This window comes from Marmota monax, unplaced genomic scaffold (genome assembly GCF_021218885.2).
Source record: "Marmota monax isolate L192 unplaced genomic scaffold, Marmota_monax_Labrador192_F-V1.1 WCK01_AAM20220418_F8-fsc00005, whole genome shotgun sequence".
NCBI lineage: Eukaryota > Metazoa > Chordata > Mammalia > Rodentia > Sciuridae > Marmota > Marmota monax.
Window position 1 is genome coordinate 8,594,332 of NW_026692254.1, and position 20,411 is coordinate 8,614,742.

A 20,411-nucleotide genomic window follows, 5' to 3' on the forward strand; every position below is an offset into this window, starting at 1 on the left:
AAAGTAATGACTGGGGTTTGGAGCAGCTTGAAGCCAAATGATAAAACAGCAAGAGTTTCTACTGAAATGAGGACACATTATATATAAGAAGAATAGTGGAGGATTTCTCTCCTCCCTATTTCCATGGCCTCTCCCACTTCTGTACATCTGTGGAACAGCTTTTCCTTTGATCTATCTTTTCAGAGACATTTGTATAGCAACAGCCTTGAGAAAATAGAGATAATGTTTTCTTGGGAGCAGAGGGAGGATTTGTTGTCTGATAAGGATAATGAAGATAATATGTCCTCTGGGACAAAGGGCAGGCAGGTTCACTAACGGCCCCTGATAAGATGAAGATTTCTGAAACGTGATGATTTCTCAATGCTGATGAAAACTCACTGCCTGTGCAGTAACCTCCTAGGCCCACCTCCCTGTCACCTTCTTGAGCCATGGAGGGAGGGAGGGAGGGTGAGGGAAAGTGATGCTCATGTATCCTGCTGTACTCTGAATAATGAGTAATGAGGCCTTTGGTCTCTGAACCAGGAGTTTCCTGTCTTTTCCCAGCAACCATGAGATTGTGGTAAGCTAACTGGATAACTTTCAAGTAAGATATATGGTTGGTCTTTTGTAGCTCTTGACAGAGAGTTACCAAGTAGAATACTTATCAAGCTACTAACACTATTCAGGAAAGATTGACAGGGAGAAAGCATGGTGTAACAACAAAGAACAAATCTCATTTCTGAAGTGAAGAAAGGGGACTCCATCTCAAACCATTCTTACAATGAGCTCTTTTAATTTCCAAATAGGTTTGCAGGAACTTTTATTGAATCTATTTTTAAATATATTCATTATACTCTGAACACTGGTAAGGCTGTGTGTTCTCTGCATTGATTCCTGTTGTTATTCAATTTTGAGAGGTTTGAATTTCCCCAACTCATGCAGGGATAAAAACATTTCTCAAATGCTCCTATAATTTTCTTCCTTGGACACTGGAAGGAGGACAGGAAAGGCTACTTTCCCACTGTTAATAAAAGTCTAGGAACAGAATGTCTGAACACACAGCCCAGCTCCTATAATCACAATGACTATAATGATAAGTTTGAGAAGAGTATGAAGTTCTGAATTCTATGCTGAACATTTTGCATTAAATGAGTCAACTGTTTCAAATGGGGTGTAGCACATAATAATTGTGACATAAATGTCTGGTTTCTTTATTTCATGTTATCTTATTTAACAAGGTAAGAACTTTAGTGTACATCTCATAAAACGGAGGCCTAAAGAGGTCAGTGCCCAAGAACAAGGGATCATAGTGTTTTGTGTTCAGTAACAGAAAACACAACTAAACATAATAAAACCAGAATGTTGATCATCTTACATAAAACAAGGGTGGTCAAATTATGTTATGCGCTTATACATATATGTCATAATGAATCCTGCTATTATGTACAATACACTAAAAAGGAATTTTTTTAAGAAGTCAAGGATAGTGTCACCAGAGTTGTCTGCTTCATCGACTCTCACTAGTATCAAGTACTCAAGTTCCTTTCTGCCTGCCCTTCCATCCTCCACGAATTGACTGTAACACACTAAGAAAATCTTTTATTTTACCTGATAACCACAAGATGGTTGCATCTCCCCCAAGCATCTTATCTCCAGGATATAAGAGCCAAACCTTTCTTAGAAGTTGCCTTTACAGATCTCCCCACATGTCTTACTGACCAGAATTAGGCCACATCTCTATACCGAAAACAATCCCAGTTTACAGGGAAGAAATCAATTTTAGCCGTATGAGTACATTTAAAATGCAGTCCTAAACAAAACTAGAGTCTGCCAACGAGGATGAAGAGACGACGGGATTTGGGAAACCTGCAACAATGGCTAAAGTTTTGCCAAAGCCAGACTGGGGCCTCAGGCCCTAAAACTCTATTCTTAGGCTTTAGGGTATCACTTCCATTATGAAAGAAATGTTCTACATCCAGCATATTAGTCACAGGCACCTGTGACTATCCAGCATGTGGAACACGGTTAATTCTGAGGAACTGAATTTGAATATTTTAACTGTAACTTAAATTCAAAGATCTGCATGGCTGTATTGACTATCATACTGACAACATAGAAACACAATGTTAATAGTATTCATGAATCTGGTAACACTTCTGTAGAAGTAGAAATATCTTCTGAGCATATAATGCTATAAGAATACAATGGGATACACACATGCAATTTAAACTTTCTAGTAAGTCACATTAAAAAAAGGAAAGAGATGCAGGTAAAATTTATTTTATAATATAATTTATTTTACCTCCATACCCAAAAATTATTATTTGAACACATAACCAATGCCAAAAAACAAGAATATATTTGTGATATAACTCTCTCTTCTGTTCATCCTAAGTCCTTGAAATCCTATGTGTATCTGACACTTAAAAGCATCTCTGTACTTGAATTCCACATTTCAAGTGCTTCATGGCTTGTGTGGCCAGAACTGGTCTGGAGATTTCAGAGAGCATCCATCAAAATTTTCTTTCCTGATACACAACTCTGGGAAATGGACAGATGAGGAAAGCAAGGGTCAGAAGACATAAGCCAGTAGCTCTCAGATTCAAACATCATCAGAGGCCCCTGGTTAACATACAGTCCAAGCCAACCTTGGTGTGTGTGACTCATCAGGGCTGGAAAGACCGACCCCAGGATGCTTATTCTAACAGGTGATATTGATGGTCTGGCCCAGGGTCACACTTTAAAAACCATTTTCTAGAGGAGTTACACAAACTCACACCCCTGGGAAGCAGAAGGCCCAGAATTAAAACACTTGCTTTGTGTCTTTCAGCTCTTTCTCTTCATGTATACAAAGCTGTGAGGTCAGGTTGCTTGGTCTGAAAATGACTCACATGGAACACTCTGTAATGGCCCCCACATTCCCTCCAGTGGCCTGCAACCCACTCCCACAGAGTGGACAGCAGAGCCTGAGTAATGTGGACACTCCCTAACCATTTAACCAAGGTTGTCTATCTCAGACCTGTGGCTTTTACAAACAGACCTTTCCTCTATCTCATATGATTTTAGGTTCAGTTTCTTTAAAATAAACTTTAATAAGCATAGCTTCAGTATGTTTCATCTACAATGCTTGGGTCCAAAAGTGTTTTAGATTTGGATATATTTTTAAGACTTGGGAATATATGCACTTACATAATGAGATATGTAAAGCATGGGACCCATGTCTAAACAGAATTTCATGTATGGTTCATGTGTACTTAATACTCACACACTGAAAGTCATTTCATATGGTATTTTTAATAATTTTGAACATGAAATAAAGTTTCATGGTGGGGAATTTTCTACTTGCAGCATTATGTTGGTGCTCAAAAAGTTTCGGTTTTGGAGCATTTTGGAGGCCAGATTTTGGGTTGGGGATGCTCAACCCCCTGTAGTAAGGTTCTAAGGAAACCCTCATACTGGGTCTTCAGAGTAGAGCCAGGTGCTCTATTACCACACTGTCTAGGATGTCACTGCAGTTCAAGTGGGAATTAGAAGATGCTTTCTCCATCCAGAGGTAACTGTTTAAATCACTTCTGATGATGATGATCCACACTTAGCCCTGGGTAAGTTGTATTCTTCATATGAGCAATGGCAGAGCTGGTTGAAACCAAGCCAAGCTTCTGAAAACACTTGAGGGGATTAGGTACACCAGCAAGTAACAGAAGTGGCTCTCAAGACTGCTGTTGCCACAGCCAGGGGACAAGCCTCTCCTTGGCACTGCTTTTTTCAGGAGAAGCTTATATGTCCTGATCTGTGGGCCAGAGGCTTCCAAGGTAGCTCCAGCTTGCAGAGCCTCCAAACTTGAGGGGCACATTTGAAAGATGAAGATGAGGACTGAGGTACTCACAGATCTAACCAAGATGGAACAGTGTAGGGGTGGGGGAACTAAGGCCCCTGCTCCAGCTTCTCATTACTCTTCCTGGATAATTTCGTAGGGCTGTCTAGTAGCTGAAACTAGCTGTGCCTGTAGGCAGCCCTTTCACCACCTAAAGGTCCCTCAGACCCAGCTCAGTTCTGGCTCTTCACCACTCATAACCATGTGCAGGGGAACAATTTAGGTCTGATGCCAGACATGTGATCAGTGGACAAAAAATAGGACCCAGTATAGATATTATACAGCAAAAGGTTAGGGAGAGTACAGTGAACAGTGTTCTATCAACAGACTGTTTTCCCATATCTTCTACACAGCCTGGATGTTTCCCTAGGGCTTTTCTCTTGAAGAAATGAGGTAACTGATTTCAGGTGCATATTCAATGCCCTGGGAGAGAACAGTTCTGCAGACCCAATTGCCTCAGCCTCACTTGGGCCCCCAGGCTGCTCTTGCCCTTCTTGAGCTTTCTGCTTCTCTAAGCAAAGTGCTCTCTTGGATTTTCAGACATTTCTCTTGACCTCTCCTTCTAGCCCTCCCAGAGGCTCAGTGAAATCTGTACACTGTGGGTCCAGGCTGCCTGCCTCTCTGTGATTCCATCTAATTAAATGTTACATCCCTGCACTTTAGAATTACTTGGAAGCCTTGGAAATATATAGATGCTTGGACTGCCCTGCAGACCAATGAGCTCAGGGTGAGCTGGAGACAGGTCAGACATCAGTCTTTTTATACCACCCAGGAGCCTCAAACATGCAGCCTGCACTGTGGTTGAAGACCCCATGCTGCAGGGAGTGCTGGTGCTCAGGGAAGTGATTTCTGGGGTGGGGAAATAAGGCCCCTGCTCCAGCTTCTCATTACTATTCCTGGAGCTGTGGTCTCCAGGGTGGGTTCAGACCTCATCTATGGTCAGCCAAAGCAGGGACTGGTCCTGTCTTCTCACCTCCCAGCATCATATAGGAAAGATGCCTGTTGGCTCCAGCTCCCTGCCTCTGACAAGCCTTGGTGTAAAACCAACTTTTTTTCATTTTAGTCATTTTTTAAAGCTAAGATGCTGTTCAATGTTAACATATACTACTACATTTTGGATGTTGAATGTTCCCCAAAGGTCCATGTGTTAAAGGTGTGATTCCCAAGGTGGTGCTATTGGGAGGTGGTGGTACCTTTAAGAGGTGGAGCCTAGTGATAAGCACTGAAGTCATTGGGGATTGTGCCCAGCCCTTCTCCCCACCCCCCTCCCTTTTGCTCCCAGACCATTCTGTAAACAGCTTTGCACTGCCTTGTGCTCCCAAAAAGATGCCTTGACCTTACTCAGGCCCAAAGCAATAGGGCCAACTGATCTTGGATTGAAATCTCCAAAATTATGAGCCAATATAAACCTTTTCCCTTTATTAGTAGTTTATCTCAGGGTTTTTTTGTTTTGTTTTTTGGTTTTTGTGTTTTTGTAGTAATGGAAAGATGACTATATCACAGCATGCTTAGGGCACCCGGAGCTTTGAACTACCAACAACAGTGGATTCTGGTTTAGATACACTACTTCTAATAAATACATATAGAATTTCTTAGTGCTAGATACATCTAATTGTTTCACGTAATTCAACCTGTTTAGACCACATAGCAGCCCATCTAAGATAGGGTTAGGATTTATTCCATTTTACAGAGAAGGAAATGAAGGTCCAGAAAGGTTGAATGATTTGTCCAAAATCACACAGCTGGTGAAACTGGCATTCAGACCAGGGCAATTTCATTATGTTATACTGCCTCCAGAAATATCAAGCATTCAAATATCACTTTCACCCAACACTGCCAACTGAATTAAAATGTCTAGTACCTCAATTTCAGGCTTCCCCCCCCCCAGTTTTGGAGAAGAACCAACCTGACCTGAATTTTCCAATTTCCTATTCTTTACCTACATGAGAACTATTCATAACAATGATGCTCTGTCGAGGACAGGAAACCTTGGTATAAAACCAACTTTTTTTTCATTTCAGTAATTTTTTAAAGGTAAGATACCCTCCCCAACCCCTGAAACCCACTCCTAACCCTGTTCAGAGTTTGAGGCATGGTAGAACTTGAGGGAAACAGGATAGAAGGAAGAAAGTTGTATTCCTTAGAAGCTTGTGACCTTCAGGTCCATCTTGAGAGGGGGATCTCTCCATCTCTGGAAAATTCACTCTTGCTTGATTCACATCTCAACATTTTCCTTGGCTCCTTCTTGAACACTGAAGTCTTGGGCGAGTACTTTGAAACCAGGGGATTCCCCACTCTCAGCTTTGAATATTCAGTACGATCCCTAGCAGCTCCCGTGTTGTAGTGAAAGGCACATTCCATCTTTACCATTGTAAAACCCTTTGGAGATGATGTTTTGGAGAAAAGTATCAGTCCCTTGGAAGTTAACCTAGTATTTAAACAACTCCAAACTCTTCTTTTTCTGATTAAAAATTAAACTCATAAACAACTACTTAATGTGGAAATGAATAAAATGGAAGTAGAAAGTCCCCCATAATTAGAACATCCATATGTCTTGGTTTGGCTGAAATAGTCAAGATGTTGACTGTGTTGGTTCAGCATGATTGCTGGGATAAAGTTGGTGCTGGGGACTGGACCAAGGACTCTGGGCATGCTCTGGGCACCCTACCACTGAGCCACACCCTCAGCCTTTTAGCACAATTGCTAATAGAACCTACTTTCACTCCCCAAAGGATCAGGTTTGTGCATAACCCATCAGGATGGAATGTGTTAAGGAATAGAATCTGGCTGTGACAGCAAATTCTATTTTCACTATTTGGATGAAGTTGGAATACTATTAGTGCTTCTCCCCTGTGTCTCAGAATTATTTTAAATACAAGTTAGATTTAAGAAGTCTATAAATAGAAATCTATTGTACAACTAACAACAAAAACAATAATAGCAAAAGAAGATGTATTGTTAATGGTCCACCCCCTCCACTTCACCTTTTGCTCTATGAAAACAGCCAAACACTGAGACATTACAACAGTCTGAGAGACATGTGTGGGCAGGGGAAACCCCACCTTTACTCCTATCATTCATATTCTTCTTTTAAGGCTATTCACAGTAGGACAGAGAAGAAATACCAGGACAGTAGATGTTTAGTGGGTGCTGACCAGGGTCCAGGTGTTCTCCAATGTGGTGGATTCTCATAGGACCCAAACATGTAGCAACCATCATGCACACTTTTCAGGTACGAAAACTAAGGCATGAGGAGATTGAGGAACTTGCCCAAAGCTGCACTCTTGACAAGAAATGGAGCTGGGTTTGAAACCACTCGAAACAGCCTTCTTATGTATGATATGTACTCTCTGCCTACAGAATATGCACCAGGAATGCCCTGAGTGTGCCCTGGTCTAGCAGTCTAGGCACAAGCTTGTAGTTCTTGCCTGTGATATTGTGTTGGCCCCAAAAGACTCTTTGTGCATACTTCAAAAGACTCTCTGTCATCCAGTGCCAAAAGTCAGGGAGCCCATATCAGTCAGCTTTGTATCACTGTGACCAAAATACCTGACAAGAACAACCTAGAGGAACAAAAGTGTATTTTTGGTTCTCAGTTTGAGAGATTTAATCCATGGCTGATGAAATCCATTGCTTTGGGCCCAAAGTAAGGCAGAACATTATGGCAGAAGGGCATGGCAGAGAGAAGCTACTTGGCTCATGGCAGCCAGGAAGCAAAGAGAGCACAGGGAAGAAGACTTCCAGAGCATGTTCTAGGTGATCCACCTCCTCCAACCATGCCCCACCTGCCTACAGTTACAACCCAGTCAGTACATTCAGACTAGGATAGACTAATTAGGTTACAGCCTTCATAATCTAAACATTGCACCTCTGAATATTCCTGCATTAACATAGGGACTTTGGGGGGACATTGCCTATCCAAACCACATCAGAGCCAGATTCCATTTCTGACCCTGATACACAACTCATCCATACTCCCTACTTTTCCACAGTTTCAGAAGAGGGTACAAGGTACACAAGGCTCCTCCAGGCTCTGTAGCCTTGGCACCCTTCAGGTAGCTCATGTTGCAGATGCACCTCACCCTGTTCCTCATGCCCCAGCAGCATCTGCTATGAAGATTTCCTTTTCTTTTCTTCCTTCTTCTTCTTCTTTTTTTTTTTTTTGACTCATACCTAGGGACTCCTTTCTTCTTCTTTCTTTCTTTCTTTCTTTCTAATACAAGGTCTCACTAAATTGCTTAGGGTCTTGCTAAATTGAACCTGCAATTGAACCTGCCTTGAACCTGCAATTCTCCCTACCTCAGCACCCCGCCAAGATTACAGGCATGAGTCACTGTGCCCAGCCCAACTGCCCTTTTCAGAGTCCACCTTGCTCTCACTGCCATGGTCATCCTCTTTTGTCACATTATCTGAGAAACCTTCTGTGGCTCCCACATGCTCCCACCCTTCCTCTGTGATCCCAGACACTTGTATTTATTTTCCTATTGGGTTAGTGGTGACCTTCACTGGGTTTCAGCAGCACTGCATGCAAAAGATCATTTTCTCATACTGAGGCACCCTGTACAACATGTTCCCTTGGATGCTGTCTCATGGCAGTTCTTGGCATGGGATAGATACATCATTATTTATTGACTTTCTGAGTGCATAAATGAATGCTCAGCTTCCAGGCCCCCCCAGGACTCTAGAAATACTATGTTTGTAAATTCATGATATTCTATCCATCAAGTTCATTTACATGAATTGTTTACCCCACAGGTCCAATATTCATGTAAGATAGTAATGTATTTATCTTATTAAATGCTGCTTATTTTGCTCAAATTGTTTGCATATGTTGGGGAGGGAGCAGAATCAGGAAGCATTAGGAGGGAATCTCTGAAATAGAAATGGGAAAGATTCCCAGGATTCTCAGGTTAGACAGGACAACAGGAAAGACTTTCCCAGGCAAGGGAGAGGGCTAAATGGGCAGAGAGGACAGCAAAGGAGGAGAGTTGAGGATGATGGGACCCAGCATCTCTGCATTGGGTCCAGAGGTGTTATGCAGAGGGGCCAGTCTAGAGTCTCCCCTAGAGTCTAGCATTAAAGGGGAAAGTCTCTGTTCTCTTCCTTCTACCTTAATCTGAAGTTCCCCTTGTCCCATTCCCCTAAACACTAACACCACCTAGAATGATGCAAATGCTGTCTCCTTCCTGGTGGTGAGAGTATCTCCCCTAGGAGCCATGATGTAAATGGGACCAGAGGAAAGGAAAGACATACTTAAGGAGTGACTATAAAAGGGTGGAGCACTGCTAGACCACCTTTATTCAAAGGGTCCCTTGTATGGCAGAAACTTGAAAAGGGTTTGTCCTTAACTATTGTGTTGTACAGTGCTATCACACTAGTGCTCCCCAACCCAAGGCTCCATGAAGAGCAGTGGGCAGCTTCCAGTCCTTTTCTATGAAAGGCCACCTCCATGTCCAAAACATCTGACCCTGTTCCCTCCATTGCTGCCCCAGCTACCCAGGGAGGAAGCTGGGGCCCCCTACCCAGGAAATTACTTCTAAACCTGTCAAAGTCTTGGTGGGGCTGTGCTGGGGCTCAAGGAGGCCACAGCCTCAGAGGTGCGGTTAACAAAAGCCAGGTTCCTTAATACCAGCTCTACCTTGAAAACAATTTTCCATGGCAAACTTCTCATTTTCAGCAATTCTGCACCTGTGTCAAGCAGCAGAGCTTCGGTAGGGGGCTCTGCCTGTCCCTGTCTAACAGGAAGTGTCAGTGAGCTCAAACTGGAGTTTGGGGGCAGAGGAAAACCAATGCTGGTCTTCATGCCCTTCCTGACCACCCTCCTCCTCAGGCACATTCAGAGACCTGGTTTGAAGACCCTCAGATGATCCAACGCTGGTGCAAGGTGGGGATTCTCAGGCTCTGGTACCTGCTGCCTCTACTGTGTACAGAAGACCTGAGGAGGTAGGGTTTGCTTTCTTTGAGGGCACCTGTGTTTCTGCATGTGCATCTCCATTTCCTGTGGTCACCCTACTTCAACTCCACCGAGTTCACAATGAAAAGGTCAGAGCCCCCTACCGCAGGGACCCACAGTTGTCTGGTCAGCAGGAAAGGGGAAATTGGAACACCTCTGCCCACCTGGAACAGACCACCATGTCGGACCTGGAACAGACCACCATGTCGGTAGGGGCCTCCGGTTTTGCCTATATGAAATGGTTTTGACCATGGGACAGTTCTTCCAGAAAATTAAAGGGGCAGGGAGAGAGGATCTCAAATTCAGGGCAAATAACTGCATTTTCAGGCCCATCCTGGACGCCTCGTTAGCCAAATGGAGATCTGCACTAGACATCCATCCCTTTTCACTCTCGTGAAGACCTGTCCCATGGTTAAACCCATTTCATAGAGCAGGAACCTGAGGCTCCTACAGGCTTGGTGGTGAATTACAGGTTTGTCCAGGACGGAGCATCGCGGTCCTAATTTCATCTTTTCCCATTCAGCTGCAGGTCCTAGAGAGTAATGAAAGGGTTGGGGAGCACACAACCTGAGATCACGATGGTGGCAGAGGGAAAACCAAAGGAGGATTTGGGGATTGGGCTAGAGATCCGAGGGTTGGGGGTGGAGCTGGAAACCTAGAGAGGGCAAACGAGGTGGGAAAACGGGGCGGGGCCCAGAAAGGGCTACGGGGCGGAACGTGGGGCACGCAGGACCGGTGGGTTGAGAGGGGCACCAGCCGAGAGGTGGTGGAACTGGCGGAGGCAGTGGGACCAGCCCGGCTCCCGCAATCCTGGGGCGCGGTGCGGGGATGGGCGGGCGCTCAGCGCTGTGCTTCTCGCCTGCTGGTTAGGCGGAGCAGGCTGAGAGCCGCGCGTCTGCGCGCGAGACCCCCGGGTCCCGCCGCCTGCGGTTTCTCGCGCTGCGCTCGCTCCACCACGCTCCGCCGCTGGGGTGGGCATCCCCAGACATGAGCGCCCCCGCGACGCTGCCCCCCGGGGGCGAAGAAGGGCTCGAGACCACCTGGCCCCCGGCGGCTAACGCTAGTCGCGTCCCGGCAGAGGAGGAGGAGGATACGCGGTCCGACGGCACCGGGACGGCTGGCATGGTCACCATCCAGAGCATCTACGCGCTAGTGTGCTTGGTGGGTCTGGTGGGCAACGCCTTGGTTATCTTCGTGATCCTTCGCTACGCCAAAATGAAGACGGCCACCAACATCTACCTGCTCAACCTTGCCATCGCCGATGAGCTCTTCATGCTGAGCGTGCCTTTTGTGGCCTCATCAGCCGCCCTGCGCCACTGGCCCTTCGGGTCGGTGTTGTGCCGCGCGGTGCTCAGTGTGGACGGCCTCAACATGTTTACTAGTGTTTTCTGTCTGACCGTGCTCAGTGTGGACCGTTACGTCGCGGTGGTGCACCCTTTGCGAGCCGCCACCTATCGGCGTCCCAGCGTGGCCAAGCTGATTAACTTGGGCGTGTGGTTAGCATCCTTGCTGGTCACCCTGCCCATCGCGGTCTTCGCAGACACCAGGCCGGCTCGGGGCGGCCAGGCAGTGGCTTGCAACCTGCACTGGCCTCACCCGGCCTGGTCGGCAGTCTTCGTGGTCTACACCTTTTTGCTGGGCTTCCTGCTACCGGTTCTGGCCATTGGCCTGTGCTATCTGCTCATTGTGGGCAAAATGAGAGCTGTGGCACTGAGGGCTGGCTGGCAGCAGCGGAGGCGCTCGGAAAAGAAGATCACTAGATTAGTGCTGATGGTAGTGGCAGTCTTTGTGCTCTGCTGGATGCCTTTCTATGTGGTACAGCTCCTGAACCTGTTTGTCACCAGCCTTGATTCCACTGTCAACCATGTGTCCCTCATCCTCAGCTATGCCAACAGCTGTGCCAACCCCATTCTCTATGGCTTCCTCTCTGACAACTTCCGTCGCTCCTTCCAGAGGGTTCTCTGCCTGCGCTGCTGCCTCCTGGATGCTGCTGGGGGCGCTGAGGAAGAGCCCCTGGACTACTATGCCACTGCTCTCAAGAGTAGAGGTGCGGCAGGATGCATATGCCCCCCACTCCCCTGCCAGCAGGAGCCTGTTCAAGCAGAACCCAGCCGCAAGCACGCCGCCCTCACTGGGACCACCACTTTCTGAAGACCCTTTTCACCTTCCACCCAGCCTGGCCACCTCTTTCAGGGGCTGAACCACCTGTACAGCCCAGCAACTGCACCTCCTGGATGCTCACCTAAAGAACAACCACCTCTTCCCACTTAAGCCCTCTCCTCCCAGCAGTGTGTGACATCCACAAGAGCACTGAACTCCTCTACTGTTCCCCTCTCCCCAGGACTCTTGCTTTCAGGAGAACGCCGTAATGGGGGTAGGACTTCTCTGGGAACTGGGCTAGGGTGTTGACCATTTTGGAGCCTCTGTCTATTTTTGGAGGGGTGGGAAGCAGGAGGTGGCTATAGGGGAATAGCCACCTGTGTGTGACTTATTGCAGTGACTGCTTGGAAGACGACTCAGAAAAGTAGAGGCAGGCAGTAGCCCTTGCTTTTAGCAGGCTTTTTGCCTTGTGATGGGAATCTAGCATGTGCAGAGAGAGAAGCAAGGAAGAACACTTCCAAGCATATTCCCTTTGCCTGTTCCTGGGCTCCCGTTGCTAAGTGAGATTTCTGTGCAACAGCCTGAGGCACTTGTTCTGTGCACCACCTCCCCACCATCCCCTGACCTGACACCTGCTTGTAATCATAAGTGTCCAGATTGGTATCCAGGGCTAGTAGCAGGTTTCCTGTGAGTGAAAAAGGTTTGTAAAGACATGCTGCAGGGTTTGCTACAAGGCATAAAGCCAGGTCAGTAATAAAAAAGCAGAGGATAAAATCACATCTAGCTCCTATGATGTGTTTTTTCCCCCCCTGATCCTTGGGTGTGGGAATGTGAGACCTCATTATATCCCCAATTTATACCATGGTGGAAAATGGGAGGGGACAGGAAAAGAACAGAGTGAAGGGAAGTCAGCCCACATTTTGAAAGAGGAGCAGCTCTGTCACTCACTATTTGAAAATATCAACATTCAGTAAAACATCAGCAGGATGTAGCTATTAAATGCAGACTGAACACAGTAAAAGGCTGTGACTTTGTGTCTGGTAGGTTAACCAAAGCGTGGGTTATTTTTTGCTAAAATGAAAAGGCTGCTTGTAAGCAGCTTTCCCTCTGATAAAAGCAGAGCAAGGGGCTGAGAAAATACTTGTAACACTTAGGTTGGTATCTGGAGTGAGAATATGTGATTACACAGGGTCTGAAGTGCTTTTTGGGAGACCCCCCACCTGGCTTAACCTAGCAAAAGATACTTTTAGGTTTGTTTGGGACTGTCCTGATGAGCCAGAAAGATATGTCAGGTGGGAGGGGGAAGAACAGTCCAAGGGTGAGCCCCTTTGTATTTCACAGTATCCTTGCAGCAAGTGCCCACAGCTTCCTGGCAGAGGTCTTTAAGAGAAAACACCCTGGTCCTCTCAGCCTCACAGCCTTAAAGTCATGACTGTGTGTCTTCTAGGGCAGCTAGCACATGTTCCAGAAATGGGTACAGTGGAGCTGCTTGGAGACTAATGAGGGTCCACGCAGGGCCAGGAGGCAGGGCAAGAAGCCCAGATCCGGGTGCCTACTGCCACCTGGATCTTGGCTTCTCTTTAAGAGCCTGTAAAAGCAGGTGATGGCACTCTCCTGAGGATTCTGCACAGGAGCCAGAGTTTTATGTGATATGAGCAGCTGGCTGGTATGCAGAATCACGTAAGAGAGCCGAGTTCTGGTCTCAAGCAAAAATGTCATAAAACTCAGGCAGGGAACTCAACCCCTGATCCTCAGAGTTCCCACCTGGAAAATCAGCAGATCTTTCTAGTACTGGCACAGGATGACTCCTGGGGATTTCACCTTACACTTTTTTTTAATCTATGAGACTATAGATTCCACTTCTTTCTTTTAAAATTAAAAATAAAAGGTTTAGGTCAACTGTCTTTGGACATGTAACCTCTGGATACTTATCCCCTCCAAATGGTCAGCCAGCAGAATGCTCAAAGAGTGTCAATCAGCATTGGCTGATGTGGAGGGCTAGGTAGTCAAGGAGGGCTGGAGGGTCATTAAGGTCTGCACATTCTGGTGATCTTCATCTACTCCAGATATGAACAAGTCTCCACTGTATTCTAGAGCTTTTTGATCCCACACATATTTATAGGCACATGCATACATGCAGCACACACATATATGCACAGACACAAGCAGCTATCTCTAACCTGTCTGTACCCTCCAGAATCACTCTGGGCATCCAGAATCAGTCAGTTCCCAAGTCTGTGCCTCATGTAACCATAATTTCTTGAACATCTTTAAAACTGAACTATTTCTTTGTTCTCCAGTGCCTGGTGGGGACACTTTATAAATGTGCTTAGATCACACTGCAAGAACCACAGAGATTGATGGCAATGAAGTGTATGGCTCCTGGTACTGGCAACAATCCCAGTAGGTGGGGGTTCTGGGCCTTTGCCACAACTTGGGTGGGTCAGCCTTCCAGTGACAGAGAGGAGCACAGACCAAGAGTCTTAGTAATACTCATACATAGCTGCCCAGGTTACAACAGAATTGGACACATTCAATATTTAAAACACAGCCTTTTAACTTAGGTGATGATGGTTGACGGAGAGGCAGCTTCCAGAGATGGGGAGGAAAGTCACCAACAATAGGGACCTCGGCTACCGCCTGGACCCATGAGCAGGGATTTAAGCTCACTAAGCCTCCGCTGTTCCTGCTTGAAATATGCACAAAGTGATGTTTTGAGTTTTGAGCTCTTCCCAGACATGAACTCTTTTTCTTATACACTGGAGAGATGGAGAGAGTGGTAGGCAGCATTCTTTCATACTTAACTCTCTTTCCATCACTTGTGAAACGTGTATTCACACTGCCCTCCACACTTTAGTAATAAATCATGCAGGGGCAGAAGGAGATTCCTACTGACTATTCTCTTCACTAGCTGAAGAGCCTTTTTTCAATTCTCAGGGATGAACAACTGAACAGCACCAAGACATCCTGAGCATGGGTTTGGAGTCCTGCCACTTTGTGCTAGTGGCCATCAATCCCAAGATCCTTGTAACAACTGGTTGTACAACCTTGTCCCCCTTCTTTATGTGCAAACCTGAAGTGAATTAAAGGCAGTGAGCTATATGGCCAGGGTCCTGAAAGCCACTTACTTTTTTTATATTCCACAGCCTTGGAGGTAGCAATGGAGGTGCACTTTGATGATGGTCTCCCTCTGCTTGCTAGGACTAGAAGTCACAGTTTAAGATTTCAACATGAATAGGAATATTTTCTACCTCAGGTACAAACAGTCTTTGACCCACCCTTCAATACATCAGAGAATTTGCTTTGCCTTTAAATTGCTTTTAATTTATTGTACTATTGCAAGCCAGATGTTCAGCTATCCCAGATAGCAGAGAAAATGGTATTTGAACTTGACAGATGAATTTCATCAGAGCTCTTGCCCAGTTAGTTGGCACTCTATCTTTGAGCAAAGAGGGATAGCATTTAACTCTCATCTTGAAATTTATGGATGCACATCCATTAAAAAATATCATACCTGGCATTCCTCAGGTCCCAAAGGCTGATACAAAGAAAAAAAAAAAAACAAATGTGACATATTTTTGCTATGTTGCCTCAGAAACCTAATGTGAATCCTAGCAAATTTCAGCACTGAAACTCTTCTCTGATGAGTTATAGGTTATGAATCACCCCCATTTTTCACTTTATCATTCCTAAGGATGTGACAGCATAGTTTCAGATTTCTTAAGCTCAAATGTCAGAATCTTAAGGCAGTGTTGGCTGTGACACCTCTATATGGTAGTCAAGATTACACCTTGAATCTGAAAACTTTGCTCTATGTGCAGATCGGGGTGCCCTTGGACAGTGAGCCAAGTACTTCTCTCAGGCAAGGCAATCAACTTCAAGATAACACAATGAATCTACAGAGGCAGGAGCCCAGACATTATGGAGTGTGGAGATTAGTGTAAAAGGTAGGCATTCATCAAATGACCACAGAAGTGAAGGTACAATTCCATTCTTAGCTGAAGTAAAACATATACAGGAAAGGAATCTGGCTTTTATGAAATGATATAATAAAGACTTCCCTGGTATCAGAGCAGGTATCCCTGGAGAAGGTCGCTGGAAACACCCTCCTTCAAAGAACGTGGGAATTAACAAGGAGAGGAAGGATGTGCAGTGCAAGATTCTAAGCAGAGGGAGCAGGATATGCAAAGGACCTGCAGTGGGAACTATTAAAATGTCTTCATGTAACTGAAACAGACTCAACAGTAGCTGGCGATGCTGGTTCATCTGGAGGTGCTGGCAGATACAAAGGGGGAAAAGTCTGTCCAGCAGCATCTTAAGGATTTAGTACTTTGTCCCAAGATCCAAGGAACAGCAGTGACAAATTCTAGTGAGAGGGCTGGGGATATAGTTCAGTTGGTAGAGTGCTTGCCTCATATGCACAAGGATCTCAGTTCAATCCCAGCACCACACACATTTAAAAAAAAAAAAAAAACTCAAGTGAGAGATTTGGGTCTATGTGGCAAGAGAAGTCCCTCATGGGGTCTCGTATCCTTGCACAATTGGGGCACAGGTGTCTCCACGTTTCTGGAAGGGATTAGCAGGATGATGTCATTTTTTAAAAACTTCATTAACTTTGAATCCACTGAAAATCAGAGTTCCCAGCCGAATGGGATTGACTTAATGTCTAACAGCAGAAGGCTGCCCCAGGTCATTGCTGTCACAGAATGGACATGCACCAGAGAAGGTGAGAGAATAGACCAGGGACAAGTCCCAGCTCTCCCACTTGGCAGCTTTGCATGACTCCTGGAAAGCATCATGGCTCTCTGGAGAGGGCAGAACAATAATATTCAACAGTGGTGCTCAATGACACCCAAAGGGCCTTCTGCCTGGCTTAGAGGAGCAAAGCTCACCAAACCACAGATGAAGAGGAACCTGGAGTGTTACCGAGATTGTGTGTGGTGTGTGTGTGTGTGTGTATGTGTGTGTGAGAGAGAGAGAGAGAGAGAGAGAGAGTGATCATTTAAACTAGTCTTTCTATAGCCATTCTGAACAGACTGTGATTCCTTTTAAATCTATTTTTATTCAAATCTAATTTGCATATGGTAAAATTTGCTGTTTTTAGGTGTACAGTTCTATGAATTTTGACATATAGTTATGATTTTGTAGCTGCCACCCCAATCAAGAGAGGGACTATTTCTGTCACCAGCTACTTCCTACTCAGTGACTTTCAGTTGCAGTCTGAGGAGGCGGGGCACAGATCGAATTGGGAGAACCGGAGGAGTATAGAATTGGGATGATGCTTTCCCAATGTCCAGCAAATTTCCCTCATTATACCATTCCTTGAACTCCTACCACCAGCCTGAGGAGTCTCAACCCTTTGACTCAGGAAGATGCTGCTTTCATTTCCTAAATTAGATTTTTGTTTTTGGTTTAAGCACTGAGCTACATCCTCAAACCTTATTTTGAAACAGGGTCTCACTAAGTTGCTTAGGGCTGGCCTTGAACTTGGGATCCTCTTGCCTCAGCCTCTCAAGTGGCTGGTATTACAAACATGTGACACAATGCCCTGCCACCTCCTGCACATATTCGGGCAAGGACTTGCTTCTGGGTTTGTGTCCCCTCCCGTTTTACCTTTGTTTTCTATGGTTGCTTACCGTGCTCTGGAGAGTTGCTGACAAACTGAAAAAAGAAGCCAGGACTCACCCCAGGCCTTTCCTAGGGTTTCCTTTCTTCTAGAATTACATGTTAATTTCCACAGGACCACCTCTTAGGTGAAAATATGAGAAGAAAGATGGGAGTCACATCTTGGCAAAGAAACACACACACACACACAAATGGTGTTTTGGGTTTATATCATGATTTCCAAACAAATGCATTAAAAAGAGGATTCTTATTATAAGGGTGATGGTGCCCGAGGATTCAGATGTCCAGTATCTTTGTGGAAGGTGAATTCCCTCTTCTCAGGGCAGGAGACTGGAGGAAGAAGGGAGAATTATGGAGGCTGTTGAAAAGCCCATCTCTTCCTTACTGAGTGGGATGAACGATTCCCAAGGCAGGGTAAATTAGTAGTTGGGGATGACCCCAGAGGGGGATATGAAGAGAATGATATTAGAGATGCTGCCATGGTTGGAAAATATAAAAAAGAAGATTTCTATAGCAGAATAATAATGGCTGTGAAATGTCTTGTGTGTGTGTGTGTGTGTGTGTGTGTGTGTATGATGGTGGTGGTGGGGATAGAACCCAGGGCCTTGTGCATGCAAGGCAAGTACTCTACCAACTAAGCTATCTCCCCAGCCCTGAAATTTCCTATTTTAACAGGAAATCTCTGAATCCTTGCACACCATCACCCTTATAATAACAGGTTGCAGGCAGAGGTTCAAGGAAACTCTGGACTATAGCCTAATTGGCATGATGGATACAGACCCCAACTTTGAATCCTAGTGCTTTTCATTAGATCACTGAAGCCCTCTGCTGTCTGCTCCCCCACCCTAATTCACTTTGAGTGATCAGATCCCCAGGGTTCTTTTGTCTTTTGCAATCACACTTTCAAAACAGGCTGAAAAGGATATTGATTCATTTAGAATCTGATGTTAAAACAATGTTTAGTTTTTCCTGGGAGAGGAAATGGACTGTTTGCCTACATTAGAACCTGCTGACCATGAATAAATGAAGGAAGGACTCACTTGATACAAAAAGATAGTCCAGAAACCAGGCATTCATTCTGGAATAGGAAGAAAGAAGAACTGGGTGTTGCCTGTATTACTTTATGTAGAAATGCCTGCATGCATCCAGGATATATTTTGGGAACTCCCCACCAAGTCAAGACCATGATGAAAATGTGCTTTTATATTCTTTGCAATCTTGGTCTTCCTTGATGATATAATGCACCCTTACTTAGCACAATAATAATGGGAGGCCCCAAAAGTTAAAAGTTGGAGACTTCTATCACTTGGCCCTATCCATACCTTAATGTCACACACTAGGGCCCCCTTTCACAGCTCCAGACAAGAGACCTGAGTTCTGTCTGGGCTGGCACCAGTCTCTCCTTTGGTCCTTGAGCAAGTGGGAAGAACACTTTGGAGGTGTTCTGCCCTTCTCTCTGATCTCCTTGGGAGGACAATGGAGGAAACTCTCCATCCCTGTTTTTGACTGGTCATATTAACAGAGAGTACAGACTAGAGCCTTCTACGCTAGATTTTACAGCTACTTCTCACCCAACACAAATATCTCCCTCCTTAAGTTGTGATTGATACCCCAAATCCCACCATTACTATTTCTCTAGGATGACAGCATCCCTTGTAAGTGACTGCATCTTGCCTTGAAAGAACACTTTATGCTTTCTACACAACCTTGGATTTGACACTTGAGATTCCAACACCACTTTATTTCTTTATTCACTTGCCCACCTACTAATTCTTTGAGCATGGATAATAGTTATGGGGTACCCTTTATGTCCCAGAAACTGTGCTCACTTGCCCTGTCTACTCTTCATAGAAACCTCTACCACCCCATTCATAGCCTTAGAGGGGTTAGGTGGTACCCATAGCCATGTGACCACTAGATGTCAGGCTTAGATCAAATCCCCACTGTCATCCTCCCCTCAATTGTTAGACCTACTGAGTGCTTACAGGAGGAACTCCAGGTTTCTTATTATCATTGGATACATGTTTATAAGTCTAGAAGCAGCTGTTATCTTTGCAAATAATTGTGGACCCCAAGATGCTCTTGTTAAAACTCCTTCAACAGCCCATTTTTACTAAGGGCACCATTTATCTGCACTGCTTTGCCCCATTCATTGAGACTTATTAAACTCCTGAATAGAAGCATTGCTTAACTTGCTACCTTCACAGGGCACTGTATGTAGTAGCTGCCCCCCTAGCACATGGCATAATAAAGCTGAATCTTAAATGGATACTGAGATCTCCAACTATCTTCCCACAATGACTCAGATTAACCCTGAGCAATTCAGCATGATCTAGATGTATAAAAACATTTGAATAATTGACTGAACTCAATTTTTCTCATTTCTGCTTTATAAAAACCTTCATGTCTATGCACGTAAAATTCAGTCAGCTCTGTCATTCTAGGAAAAGGGTCCAAGAGATCTGTATCATAAAGACAGTGTTTTTAATATCCAACATAAATGGGGAAGAATTAATAATGGCTGAGACCTTGGTAATAAGGAATGGTTATTTGAATTTGAGCCAAACACCCTTTCTGACTACTTTGGGTTTGAATACCTCAGAGATCAGATAATGCCAACCTTATTGCAGAATGACACACCCCTAGGATTCTGGAGATGCCAAAGGAAGAATTTTCCTTTAATTCATCCCAACATATGATCCTATAATGTATTTGAAAACATATTAACATAAGTCATTGTGTATGAAGTTGTTATGGTTACAGAAAAACTGTGCACATAAGATAACATGAACTCTTACATTGAAAATAACCTCCTCTGGAAAGATATTTGAAAGTCAGAAATGGTACTTTGACTTGGCAGCATGGATGGTAGGGTGTAGA

General features: G+C 45.0%; 1 protein-coding gene across 1 annotated transcript; it reads left to right on the top strand.

Annotated features, from left to right (window-relative positions):
- The first annotated feature begins 10,667 nt into the window (after positions 1–10,667).
- On the top strand, positions 10,668–15,192 carry Sstr4 (somatostatin receptor 4). The gene has a single exon (XM_046435197.2). It carries the CDS (start codon positions 10,794–10,796, stop codon positions 11,955–11,957), a length of 1,164 nt encoding a protein of 387 aa, XP_046291153.1. The 5' UTR covers positions 10,668–10,793; the 3' UTR covers positions 11,958–15,192.
- The last annotated feature ends 5,219 nt before the right edge of the window (positions 15,193–20,411 follow it).

Coding starts and splice junctions, on each gene's coding strand:
- Sstr4 (XM_046435197.2), top strand. CDS start 10,794: ATGAGCGCCCCCGCGACGCTGCCCCCCGGGGGCGAAGAAGGGCTCGAG.